General features: G+C 53.6%; 1 protein-coding gene across 4 annotated transcripts in view; it reads right to left on the bottom strand.

Moving 5' to 3' along the window:
• TSPAN15 (tetraspanin 15) overlaps positions 1-13,039 on the bottom strand; it is a 48,670-nt gene extending 35,631 nt beyond the window's left edge. For all 4 annotated transcript variants that reach the window (XM_036336945.1, XM_036336946.1, XM_036336947.1 and 1 more), the window contains exon 1: positions 12,847-13,039. In XM_036336945.1, the coding sequence (XP_036192838.1) occupies positions 12,847-12,942 (96 nt within the window). In that variant the 5' untranslated portion in view covers positions 12,943-13,039. The remainder of the gene's footprint in view (positions 1-12,846) is intronic.
• Between the last annotated feature and the right edge of the window lie 303 nt (positions 13,040-13,342).

Genomic DNA, 13,342 nt, shown 5'->3' with positions numbered 1-13,342 from the left:
GCTCTTTAGAGCCTCACTCCCAGCACTGGCACAGGGCCCCGTGTGCAGCTGATGGTTAAGGGTGGGCACTCAGGGAGTCCCCGGTCTGGCATCCAGCCACCAAGCAGCTCTCCTTCCAACAGGAGGAGGGCTCTGGCAGGGGGCCCCACCGCTCCACACTGCCTTCCGGGCCCAGCAAGCCTTTCCCTGCTCACTTTCTGAATTTCCCTAAGTCAGGAGAGAGCAAGACCCCAGTAGGTCTTGGTGGGTCAGGCAAATGCAGACAAGTAACACACCGTCTTCCCCTGGATTCCAGAATCACCTCTCCCGTTTTTTGTTAAAATGAGATCCAATGCAATACATGAGCCGTGGCCCCGGACCCTGATTTTTTCAATGCATTATGGGAAACATCGTAGGGACAACTGGAGAAGTTTTAATGTGGCCTTGGTATTTTCTTAGGCGTGATGATGGTGCTGTGGTTGTATCCAAACACTTCTTTTGGAGGTGCACGCTGGGATATTTGGGTGACCTGTCACAATCTCTGCAGCTTCCTCTGACGTGGCCAGATGTCAAAATTACCGGTTCAGGCTGCTGGGTATGTGGGTGTCCGCTGTGTCATTCTGTCACCTTTCCTGTTTTAATGTTTTTTAGAAACATTGCGAAAACAAACAAGGTCCAAGTTCCACCTCTCCCACGAGGAGGTCTGTTTACAGGTCTGTGTCTCCCTTTGGCCAGGGACGTCTCAGTGGCCACAGCAGGGGCAGACTCACCAGTGGCCCAGGACAGGAAGCCTCCTCAGGCCTGAAATTAATGCCCCAACCAGATGTTTCCCTGCTAGCTGGGGCTAAATACAGCCCGTGGCAGGATCCTAGCTGTTATACATCCAGCTGAGCCTACAGAACACAGGACCCAACGGCGTTAGGACTCGATCCTCCCTGATGTGGGGAGGCTTGGAGGAAGGAGAGAGAGAGAGTGCTGGTCATCTTCAATCCCCTCCTCCCCTTTAAGACAATTAGGACAAGAGAAGACAAACACCACAGATCAGCATCGTGAGGAAGCCCTGGTGCTGGTCAGAGGAGGTGAGGCTGCCATCACCTCTCCCTGAGGCTGGGCTGTGAGGCACTCCCTCCCTGAGGAGCTGTGACCTCGGAGGGACAGACCACTCCCTCCTGAGTGGCGGTGCCTCTGCTGTTGAACAGGAATGACAGCTCCTGCCCAGGGGTCAATCAGGGACCCCAAGAGATGGGGAAACCTCTTTGTAAACGAAAAGGTGCTGTAACACATGAGAATCCCATTCTTTCTTTAAAATCAGCAGATACAAAGTGCCTACACCTGACCAAGAGGTGCCACCATTTTTCTTTAACTCGGCCAACTTTTTTTTTTTTTTTTTAATCAAAATAAATATGCTCCTGACCTAGTCTAATCAACAGAAGTGGAAGGTACCATCAGGCTAGACAGAGGGCAGGGGAGGGGGCGCTTTCTAACTGCAAAGGGGCAACTTTAATTCTAAGGGAGGATTAACGTCCAGAAGAGACTGTAGTGGAGAAGGAAGACAGAAACCAACAGGCCCCTCTCCTGTCTCAGGGGCTGTGGCTCCTGAACAACTCCCCTTCCCATCTCATTTCTGCTCCGATCGTGAGCACCGTGCCTGGGGATGGGAGCCCAGAGCCCAAGTGTCCAGTGCTGACTCAGTCCCCGCCAGAGCCTCCTGGGAGCTGCGGGCTGGCCCCGCCCTGGTCACAGGGTCACAGGACGTCTGCAGCTGTCCTGAGCATGCTGCTAAGACTCGGGGTGCCAGCTTCTCAAAGGACAGCGACCGGGCTGGCTCATCCGTCCCCTTGACTCACAGGGCCAGGAAAACAGATGTCCCAGATCAGAGGCTGAGCAGAACCAAAGCAGGGGCATGAACCGGGCTCCCGCTGCCTGGGATCTTTCTGGCCCTGCAGAGAAGGCCGGTCTGTGATAAACCTCACGTCGGGCCCTTGTCCCCAGGCCCGGCAGCAGGCCTGTTAGAATGGGGGCACCTGCCTCCAGCTGGTGAGAAGGATCCTGGAGTGCAATCACTGCACAGGGCCCACGGTCCCCTCTGAGCGATGCAGGTTGTCCCATTGGCCACAGGCACTTGCTACACGTGATCTGGTTTCAGCTCCCTCCCCTCGGAAAGGAAGGGGCTGCACCAGATGGCCTCCAAGGCCCTTCGAAGTTCTACCCAACTGGAATCCCAAGCCGCATCCTAACTGCCCGAGTGATGGGTGACATGCCTGCTCTGAAAGGCTGCAAGGGAACCCCGGGTGCTTTACAGCCCACTGGGCAGGCCGTTTTGATTTAACTACTTTCAGACCAGGAAGTCCTTCCTGAGAGCTAACTTGCATCCCCTTCCCCAGTTTTAGCCTCTTTCTCTCGGGCTTTCCTTTCAGAGGGGGAGCCCATAAGAAACAGGTTGCAGAGCACACACAGCCTTTGACCACCTGCCAGGGCCTGCAGAGCTAGGAGGGGGCGGGGCCTCTGGTGGGGCAGGGCTATAAGACTCCTCCTTCCTGCCAACCTCCCCGCTCCCCCAGCCACAGCCGGTCTTCACCTGAGTCTTCAGCGCAGCCCACAGAAGGGAAAGGGATTTGCAGGGCCCTGAATTGGGCCCCTTCCAAGTGAGGCAAAAAGGGCTTGCATTCGTTTCCTGGGACTGTCGTAACCAATGACCACAAACTGGGTGCCTTAAGACAACAGAGAGGTATTCTCTCACAGTTCTGGAGGCCCAAGTGTCGTCACAGGGCCGCTCTGCCTCCGGAGGCTCTGGGGGAAGAGGCGTGCCTCTCCCAGCTGCTGGAGGCTCTAAGGTGGTCCTTTACCTGCCTCCGGCTCACATAGCCGTCCCCTGTGTCTGTGCCTCCCACCTGTCTCAAAGCTCCCCCTGCCTTTCTCTTATAAGGACACTTGTCATTGATTTAAGGCACAGTCAGGCCATCCAGGATGGTTTCAGCTCAGGATCCTGAACCTAATTATAAGACCCTTTTTCCAAATAAGGTCACATTCAGATTCAGGGACATAAACATATGTGGGTGTTGGTTTTTTGGGGTGGAGGGGCCTACTCAACCCACTACAGAGCTCACTGGTCAGAGTCAGAAGCCCCCATTCTTCCACTGATGGTCACCAGCTCACCACATGACCCCAAGCAGCTCAGGCCACCTCCCTGGCACTGCTTCCCACCACCTGCATCCTCTCCCAGGGCGGCCAGAACTGCGGGCCCCGCTCCTCCAGATCACACCCAGCTTCCCAACACGGTGCCTGTGTCTCAGCCATCCTCCAGCTGGAGACACCGTCAAAGGGAGGAAACTCATCCAGCTCACCTCCCAGTGTGTGACTCCCTGGCCCAAGGAACTCCAACCTGCTTCTATGGAGACTTCTCCAAGTTTCAAAGTTAACCTCAGACCAGGTAAAAGGATGTTGTAAACATAACCAAAAGGAAAACACAATTCTAGAGCCACGGACCCCCCGAAATACATCCTGCTCCCCTGAAGGAGCCCAGTCTCCCACATCCCCAGGCTGGTGGTCTCCACACACCTCCGCCAGCCCTTCCTCGCCCAGACTGGGCCCCACCAACTCCTCCCCTCCACCCCCACCCCCACCCCCCACACACCTCCTCCTGCCTGGCCAACATGCTCTCTCGCTTTCTGGGCCACTCCCTCAGTAGTGCGCCTCTCCCAACATGTACACCACATTCCCAGCCCACAGAGGCAGTCCACGCTGTCGGCAAGGCTGGGCACAGGACTCAACTGGAGAGAACGTCGTCTTGGGAACCAGGCCAGTCCCCTCAGAATTCCCTCACAGACACAGCTGTGAGCAGTGGTTTCCACTCCAGCTGCACATTAGAATCACCAGGGGAAGTTTAAACATGATGGGTGCCCAGGCCTCACTCTAGCCCAGTGGTCGGCAAACTGTGGCTCGGCAAACCACGGCTCGTGAGCCACATGCGGCTCTTTGGCCCCTTAAGTGTGGCTCTTCCACAAAATACCAACTTCTGCGCATGGGCCACGAAGTTTCAACCGCACTGTATGTGCGCGCCCGCACATGGTATTTTGTGGAAGAGCCACACTCAAGGGGCCAAAGAGCCGCATGTGGCTCGCGAGCTGCAGTTTGCCGACCACGGCTCTTGCCCCATAGAGTCTGAGAATGGGGCCCCGACATCTGTACTCATCAAATCCCCCAGGGAGGGAGGCTCAGGCAAGGCCCACTGGGCTAGCAGTGGGTCACTCCCTAAGGTCTCAGAATTTGATGCCAGCCTTGGAAGCCCCACCCACTCCACTCAGGCCAGGAGACTTCACCCCAACCTATGACAGGGTGGGACAGGGGCTAGCCTCCACCCATTGCCAAGCCCCCTCAGGGCCCACAGCACCCGGCCCACAATGGGTGTACAGGACCAACCACCAGACCCCAAGCACCTCTGCAGTCCCCCTGCACTGCACCCAGCACAGCCCGTCCCCAGGACCGGAAACAGCCTGGGAGGCTGTGTGACTGGTCCAAGGCCACGCTGCATCCTGGGAGGGGTCTCCTGCAGGAAGGGGGCGGGCTCTGAGCCCTGACCAGGCCAAGGCTGTTTTCCTTCCACCCTCTGGGCAAATATTTACTTCCCTGAAGGCCAAGATGCAAGCACCCTCATTGGTGGGAAAACCCCCTTTCAAAAACTTAAACACAACAGGCACCGTTTCCACAGGGAACAACTTCTGTCTCAGGGATGGATGCAAATGGTTGGTTGTGCCAGTCACAGCCCCTCAAGGCCTTCGTCTCCTCAGCCTGTCTACCCAGCTCACAGGGCTGTTCTGAGGATCCAATGAGGTAAAGCAAAGTGGCAGGACTAGTACAAGATGGTGGCTCTTCCCGTGCCACGCCCCCCCACCCCACCCCAACCCCCTCACCACAGCCAGTGAGCTCCGGGCTCCTGCTCAGGGACGCAGAGCCTCCCAGCGCCTGTGCTGAAGCTGACCACACAAGACTCTGCTAAGAGGGCCCTGGAGGCATCTCCCCATCCAAGCCTGGCCCCTGTGGGAGGGACAACGGTTAGTGCCTTCCCACAGACAAGGAAACTGAGGCACCGGGCGTTGTCTGTGACTTGTCCATGGTCCCGCAGCCAGTCAGACCTGGTCCACACCCCACCGCTCCCTCTGAGATGCTCTGCACAGGCCTTTTTATGGCTGGCTCCTTCTCACCCCTTGAGCTCACTCCTTGAGCCTCAGCTCCTCCCGAAGGCTTCCCTTGACCACCCACCTAAAGCAGGAGCTCCCACCTCGTCCCGCTCCTCCCTCACTTCCTCTTTAGCACCTATCCTGAGCTTGTTTCTTTACTGGTTTGCGTGCCTTCCAAGGTCTGAACTAAGCCTTTCTTGTTTGTTTCCCAATAATTATCACAGTGCCTGGCACACACGTAGGCGTCAAGGAAGCATTTGTGGCCCTGACTGGGTAGCTCAGTTGGTTAGTGTCATCCCGATACACCAAGGTTGTGGGTTTACAGACTGAAGGGTCCCGGGTTCAATTCTGGTCAAGGGCACATACCTCGGTTGCAGGCTGGATCCCTGGCCTTGGTCGGGGCACATGCAGGAGGCAACCAATTGATATGTCTCTCTCACACTGATGTTTCTCTCTCTCTGTCTCTCTCCCTACCTTCCTCTCTCTCTAAAAATCAATGCAAAAAATATCCTCAGTGAGGATTAACAACAATGAAGAAGAAGGAGAGGGAGAGGGAGAGGGAGAAGAAGAAGGTTATGGGTTTAATCCCTGGTCAGGGAATATACAAGAATCAACCAAACGCCCGGCCGGTATGGCTCAGTGGTTGAGCATTGACCTATGAACCAGGACGTCACAGTTGGATTCCCGGTCAGGGAACATGCCCAGGTTGCGGGCTTGATTCCCCAGTGGGGGGTGTGCAGGAGGCAGCCAATCAATGATCCTCATCATTGATGTTTCTATCTCTCTCTCCCTCTCCCTTACTCTCTGAAAAAAAAAAAGAAGAAGAAGAAGAAGAATCAACCAATGAGTGCATGAATGAGTGGAACAAGTTGACACCTGCCCAATCAATAAATAAAAATAAAATTTTTTAAAGAGAAAGAAAGGAAGAAAGAACTTAACTGAATATGCAAACAAATCGTCCCCACCCTGAAAAGAACAGCAGGTCAAGACTGGACTCTCCTCCCTTCCACTAAGATGTGGATTCAAACCCACTCAGATCCAAAGGTTCATTCTGGGAAAGGTTTCTCTTTTCAATCCGGTGTCCTGGGCTTACCCAGAAGACACCGCTCTCTGCACGTGGAGCCAGCTGGTACAGAAATTTCATTATCAGTTCCTTATCTGTTTACTGAGCCCCACCCCAGGTTGGCACTGTGAGTCACAGAGAGAAGAGGCACAGGGCAGCAGGGGGAGGAGGGAGGCAGGTCGTAACTCCAGCTTCTCAGGAACAAACCACCAAAGGCAGCGAGGCCCCAAGCCAGCCCCACAACCTAACAATCCCTTCCTTCTGTGAGGGGTCACGCTCCGAAGCCTGGGCTGGGAGCAAAGAGACTTTCTGGGGTTCGCTTTGCTCATCTGGAAGATGAGTGCGTTGGAACATTCTCCACACCCTCCCAGGCCTGCTTCTGGCCCTCTGGGCTGTAAAGGCCTCGTAGCCGGGCTGAGGGCGGGGTGAGCCCAGGCCCTTTGCTTCCAGATCTTCTCTGACAGCCCATCAGGCGTGGGGACCACTCCTCCAGTACAAAGGCTGCCTCCTTTCTGCTTGGGTTTTACTCGTTTCTCTTTGAAATGCTTGCCTAGAACAAGAGGAAAATAGACCTGCCTAACGAATCAAGCACACTTCCTTTTTTAATTTAAGGAAATAAAATACGTACATATACGTACAAGGAGATGTCCCCATGGGTGTTTGCCAACATGTAGCAGCGGTTCCCTCCCCATGTACTTACGTGAATTGCTTGAAATTTCTTAGAACTATGTGCACGTATTTTCACAAAAACAATAAAGCCCTTTTCAAAAGTTAGAAATACCTGCTGGAAACTGAATCTACTTTCTTTTCCGCTTGGCTTCATTTAGTACTTAAGTGGCGTCCAAGTACCTGGCTCCTCCCAGAGTGCTGTCCTCTTACCCCCTGCGCCCTGAGCCCAGAGAGGACCACTTCTTTCAGCAGAAGCGGTGGCTGGGAAAGGCCATGGGGACCCAGTGAAGAAACTGGAGTCAGACCCCCTGGCCCCTGGTCTTGGTCTGCCACTAACTTGCTGTGGTGTCTCAAGCAACTCACTTCCTCTTTCCAGGCCTCTGTTTTCTCAATAAAAGAAAAAGGTCACACCTGGCTGGCGTGGCTGAGTGTCAACCTATGAACTAGGACAGTGGTCGGCAAACTGCGGCCCCTTGAGTGTGGCTCGTCCACAAAATACCACGTGTGGGCACGCACATACAGTGCGATTGAAACTTCGTGGCCACACTCAAGGGGCCCAAGAGCCGCATGTGGCTCTCGAGCCACTGTTTGCCGACCACTGAACTAGGAGGTCACAGTTCGATTCCCCATTGGGGCACATGCCCAGGTTGTGGGCTTGATCCCCATGTGGGGCATGCAGGAAGCAGCCAGTCAATGATTCTCTGTCATCATTGATGTTTCTATCTCTCCCTCTCCCTTTCTCTCTGAAATCAATATATTTTTTAAAAAATTTTAAAGGTCACACTAGAGGTGCCTTTAAGGGCCCTTCTCATTCTCAGTCTATGGCTCCTGAGCACCTCAAATGAAGAGGAAAGTAGGAGAAGAAAGGCTAGCCCCTAAGGAGCTGATACAGTGTTTCTCATGTGCCAGGCATGGTTCTTAGCATTTCTTACTTATTAATCCATGTAATGATCGCAGCAACTCTCAGGTAGATTTTAATATCACTCAGTTTTACAAATAGGGCAAGTGAGGCACATGGAAGCTACTGCCTAAGTCACTCAACCTATAAGGACCAGAATTGGGATTTGAACCCAGGCAGCCTGGTCCAGAGTCCGCACTCCTCCCCATTTGTTAGACTATAGGAATATATAAGAAAACACAGGCCAAGCTATGATAACAGGGTCCATGCTTGGACAAAGCAAAGCAAAGTTAATATCACCTCTGACACATTACCTTCACTACTTAGCCACATCCACTTCCTTCCCACTCACCCCCCTAAGTTCTTTTCTTCCTAATATTACTACTAATATTACTACTAATGCTCCCAGAGTGACAGTTCCTCCATGATCAGCCCTGCCCACTTCGCAAATTCAAGACCTCAGCAACATCTAACCACAGCTGGCTACACACCCTGCTCGGCCTCTAATCCAGGCACCGCCATCTCAAATCCTTACTTAAAAGACACAGATTTGGACTCAACCACCTCCATGCAACAGGCCTTCTCTGAGCACCTACTGGGTGCCCAGCCCCGAGACCAGCATTTGGAAGAAGATACGAATGAGCCACACCCTGACCTCCAGGAGCCCACAGTCCAGCAAGGAGAAACAGTCATGTAAACGGATCTCTGGACTACCCTGCAGCCAGTGCTAAAAATAGAGGTGTGTCCCCAATGGGCTGAGGGCACATGTGTCAGAATAATTCACCCTGCATGATGGGAAGAGTTGGTTCCAAGCGCCTCTGGGTGAGGTCATTGCTCATGGAGAACCCTCAGCAACCTACCAGAAGGAGCAATGAACTGGGGGGGTGGACACCCGGGGGTTCATGCCAACTTCGCTGAGCGACTATGAAATATGTCCTCTGGGCCCTAAGGTCCCCCTGTGAAAGTGAGAGGGCCCCCCAAGAGTGGCAGGAGATCACTGTAAGTGGTTCAAGGTTGGACTCATATTAACTCATGGACAGAAAAGTTCTCATTGCTCACTTCCCTTCCGATCCTCCCCATCGCATAAAGGAGCAAATCTCAGCTTTGGTGCCAGCTTGTCTTTAAGCCTCTGAAACACTTGCCAAACTGCTTTATGAACAAAGAGGGCAGGCCTCAGGTTCACAGCCTACCGCACCCATAATATCTAGCTAGGATTTAATAATGTTGGTTTCCTTGCACTGTACTTACTGTAACCGTTACCTACTATATTTGATGAGGGAATATTATTTTCCCATTGGTAGTAGTGTATAAACCCTTCTTTTAAAAACAAACTTAAGTTTAAAAAGTGAGTCCGTTTACAGCAAAGAACGTTACAGTTGGTAAAATCTCTATGTGGAGCAAGTTAACACTTGTCAACCTTGTAAGCACATACAAAACCAGGCCAAGCTGTCCAATGCTATTGGACATTCCAGTGGCGATTACCACTGGAGGGGAGGGGTGGGGATCAGAAGTGGGAACAAGGTGTGCTCTGGCTTCTGCTGTCCAGTCTGCTGGTTGTCCTGGGAGCTCGTTATACAGGTGTGTTCACTTTGTAAAAATCCATCAAGCTGCATACACTTATTTTTTTCAATATATTTTTATTGATTTCAGAGAGGAAGAGAGAAAGAGAAACATCAATTGAAAGAGAATCATTGATGAGCTGCCTCCTGCACACCCCACACTGGGGATCGAGCCCGCAACCCGGGCAGGTGCCCTTGACCGGAATCAAACCTGGGACTCTTCAGTCCACAGGCCGACGCTCTATCCACTGAGCCAAAGCAGGTAGGGCAGCATACACTTATGATTGGTGCTTTCCTGTATGTATATTATACATTCACATAACCTTTAACCCAGCAATTCCACTTCTGGAAATTAACCCACAGACATGCACAGACATGTGCAAAGCAAATGTCTGGAAATTAACCCACAGACATTTGAAGATGCTCACTGCAGCTCAGTTTACAGAAACTAGACATCGGAAACAACCGGAGTTCCCCAGCTGGAGACCGATTGAATAATTTTTGGCATCGCCTACAGTGAATTCTATGTGGCCCTCAAACAGAATGAGGCAACCTTTAGCCGAGCTTCAGATTTTACATGGATTTAAATGTAAATAAAGGTAAGGGGCAGAACTGTGCGCTTGTGGAAAAATAAGAATATAGTATATGCGCATGCATGTGTCTAGGTCTAGGGCATCCTATGGCAGAATATTAGCTCAGGAAAGAATCACCAGAGGCTGATAATAGATGTCCCCCCTGGACAGTGCAGGTCAGGGGAGAGGGGTAGGAGGGAGGTTTGTCACTGATAACTACTCTTTTGTACTTATAAATGTTGTACAATGCCTTCACTTGAGAATAAGTTTTAAAGCAAAGTCTTACAGAAGGTGCATGGTTATGGTAAACATTATGGCTCCTTCCAGACCTAAAGGCTGAGACGAAAGTGTTAGCACTTTGGGCTTATAAAGCAAATAACCCTTGGCACCACCACTCCTCCTCCCAAGGGATGGAACCAGGCATAATGGGCTTTCCTGTAATGATGTGCAATTAACAGCAAACCCAGTCTCACACAAATTACTTACTCACACCGGGCTCCCGCCCTGCAGTCAAACTCTGGCCCCTGGAGCTGCCCGGGCAGAGTTGGCAGGTGGCTGAGTTCTTGGCATGGGTGGGGAGATTTTTAAGCAGAAATAATTCCAGGGATGGGAAGTCAAGGACTTGGTAAGGTGAGCTCAGTTGGCTGGAGAGGAAGGATTCCGAGTTCTGAGACCAACCCTGACCCAAGAGAAGAAGCAAAGCCAGGGCCATAAGGTGGTCTTCTCTCTGGGCTGCAGGAGACAATGGCAGAACAAGGCCTTGACAATTCAAGATTAGTTTGTTTTTATTATTGATTTTAGAAAGGGGGAGAGAGAGAAACATCAATGTGAGAGAGATACATTGATCGGTTGCCTTCTAAATACGCCCAGACCAGGATTTGAACCTGCAACCTAGGTATGTGCCCTGACCAGGAATCAACCCATGAGATGACACTCCACCAGCCAGGGCAAGCTTAGTTTAATGGTATAACTTTCTTTTGTACAGCACTTGGCTTGCCCACATGTCACTCTCTCCTCACATCACTGATCCTAAAAACAGCCCAAGGAGGTGTGGAGCACAGTATCAGTCATCCAGTTTCCAGATGGGAAAATGGAAGCAGAAGGAGGTTAAGAGGCTGGTCGGTGATTACATATGGAGAGAAGGGGTGAGGCCAGAAATGGAACCCCCACCTTCTGACTCCTGGCCTTCCCTATTACCCCACCTCCACACCCACCAATTTTAGCCTTCCCTCTCTCAACTCGGAACTTCTGAGAGCTCCTGAGGCCAGACAAGCAAGGGGCAGGCAAAGCATCCCAGAATCAGAATCGAGGGGCCCGTGAGACCATCTAGCCCAGCAGTTTTCAACCCTGAGTCCACACTAACATTACCCGGAGAGCTTAAATGCGGTAAGTTAAAATAAATACCCATGCCCGGGCATCGGTAGTGTTTTTAACACTCTCTACTTGACTCTGATGCAACACTGAATGAGAAGCCAAATCACCCCGTCTCAATCCCGCGTTCACCCTGCTGCCTCCCTGGGGTTCCCACCCACATGTCTGTGCTCATCCTCTGGCCCCCAAACATACTGCTCCTCCCGCTCCCACATTACGTAGTGTTCGAGACTTGGATTGGGAGCTGGGCTCACCTAGTTTTCTAGATGGGCAAGTCGCTTAAGAGCTCTGAGGCTCCCAACAGAACGTGACTGGCTTAAGACCTCCCAGTGAGTCAGGGGCAGAACAAAACTGGAATCCGGATCTCTTGACCACCAGGCCAGGTCACATCTGCAGAGGGGCCACAGGGAAAGCCAGGCCTGGTGGCAGATCTGACAGTTCCTGCCGATAGAATAGAGCCAGGGAGAGGCCGAGGGGGAGACAGGCGTGCACATGAGTTTGGGGGCGATGGGTGTCAGTGACTTCCTCTCCCCTTTCTGGGAAAGTCTGCCCTGTGGCACACGAGAGGCAAGGGCCTCATCTACACTGGCAGGCCTGGAATCGGACTGTGGACAGATGTCTTCATTTCCACGTGGGGGCCAGCCTCATCTGAACTCTCCATAAAGAAACCCAGTCTCTTGGGGACAGTTTACTAGGAGGACCCAGTTTCCTTGCCCACAATTAAAAAAAGGACTTGCACTCCTTGAGCTCTTCCCTGGTCCCTGTGCTAAGTAAGCACTGTGCTCGGCCTACTTCATTGAAGCTCCACAACCATCCTAGACGTTGAATATAATTAAGTCTCCATTTACAAGTGCGGTAATGAGTTGAAGGAACTTCCCCAAAATCACTCAGCTCGAAAGTGGTATCAGCAGGATTCGAAGTCTGGTTCATGTCCGAGGACTACCATCCTGCCCCCATCAAGACAGTAGAAGGGGAGGGAAGCTCAGTGGGTGTGGAAATTGTTACTAAGCTCCTAAGAGTGGCCGAGACCTCCCCAGATGTCCTCTGGTGGAACCCTCCCAACCGGCGGGCGGCGGGCAAGGCACGCACATCCTCCTGGCACATCCTCCTTCCACTCGGAGGGAACCAAGAGCAGCAGGGAAGCACCTTGCTCAGGGGCATCAGCAGGTAAATAGTGGGGACCTGGCCGGGAGTCCAGGGCCACAAAGCCTCCTGCACAGGCTGATGGGGAGGGAAACTCAGTAATGCCCCGCAGGGGCAGGCGGGTGGGGGTGGTCGAGGCGCACGCGGGAGCCAGGCCTACCCGCAGGGACGCGGAGGACCAAACGGCTGGTCAACTGCGCACAGGTGAGCTAGGAGGTGCTCCTCCGTCGTAGCCAGCCGGCTCTGAGGATCCCGACCAGGGGGCTGAAATGCAGGCTGAGCCAGAATCTCCCCGTTTCCAGGGAGAGGGGGGGCGAGGAGCAGCCACGTCTGGACGCAACCCCGGGCTCGGCGTGGGGGCGGTCGAGGGAGGGTGCCCCCACCTCCATCCCCGGGCCCTACTGGGGTCACTCACCCAGAACACTGTGGAGTAAATGACGAGCGAAAACTTGAGCCAGAGGTAGGAGAGGCGCGCGCAGTAGCGCACCTGCTCCGAGTCCCCGCGGGGCATCCTGGGCGCGCGGGGCGCGGGGCGCGCGGCTCCCGGCTTGGTCCCTGGCAGCGAGCAGCCCCACCTGCGGCTGCCAGCCGGCCCGCCCCGCCCCGCCCCGCCCCTCCCCGCCCCCGGCGCTCGCTCGGGGACTGACACCAGCGAGCCGCAATCACAGCCCGGCCCGGGACCAGCCAGCCCCAGCGGCCAATGGGCTCGAGGCACCGGCCCAGCCTCTGGGAGGGGGCGGGATGAGGGCGGGGCTGCCGCCGGAGACCCAGACTAGGGGAAGGGAGAGGAGGGGAGGGGAGGGGGCGAGGTTTTTGCAAAGGAGGTCGCGTGCAACTCTGGAAACGGCTGTACTCGTGGGGCGTGAGAGGATGTGTACAGAGGAGCTGTAGGGAGAGAGAGCGTGCCCAAT

Source organism: Myotis myotis, unplaced genomic scaffold, assembly GCF_014108235.1.
Source record: "Myotis myotis isolate mMyoMyo1 unplaced genomic scaffold, mMyoMyo1.p scaffold_m19_p_15, whole genome shotgun sequence".
Lineage (NCBI taxonomy): Eukaryota > Metazoa > Chordata > Mammalia > Chiroptera > Vespertilionidae > Myotis > Myotis myotis.
Note: the sequence above shows the minus strand (reverse complement) of the source record. Positions and strands in the feature narration are given on the sequence as shown.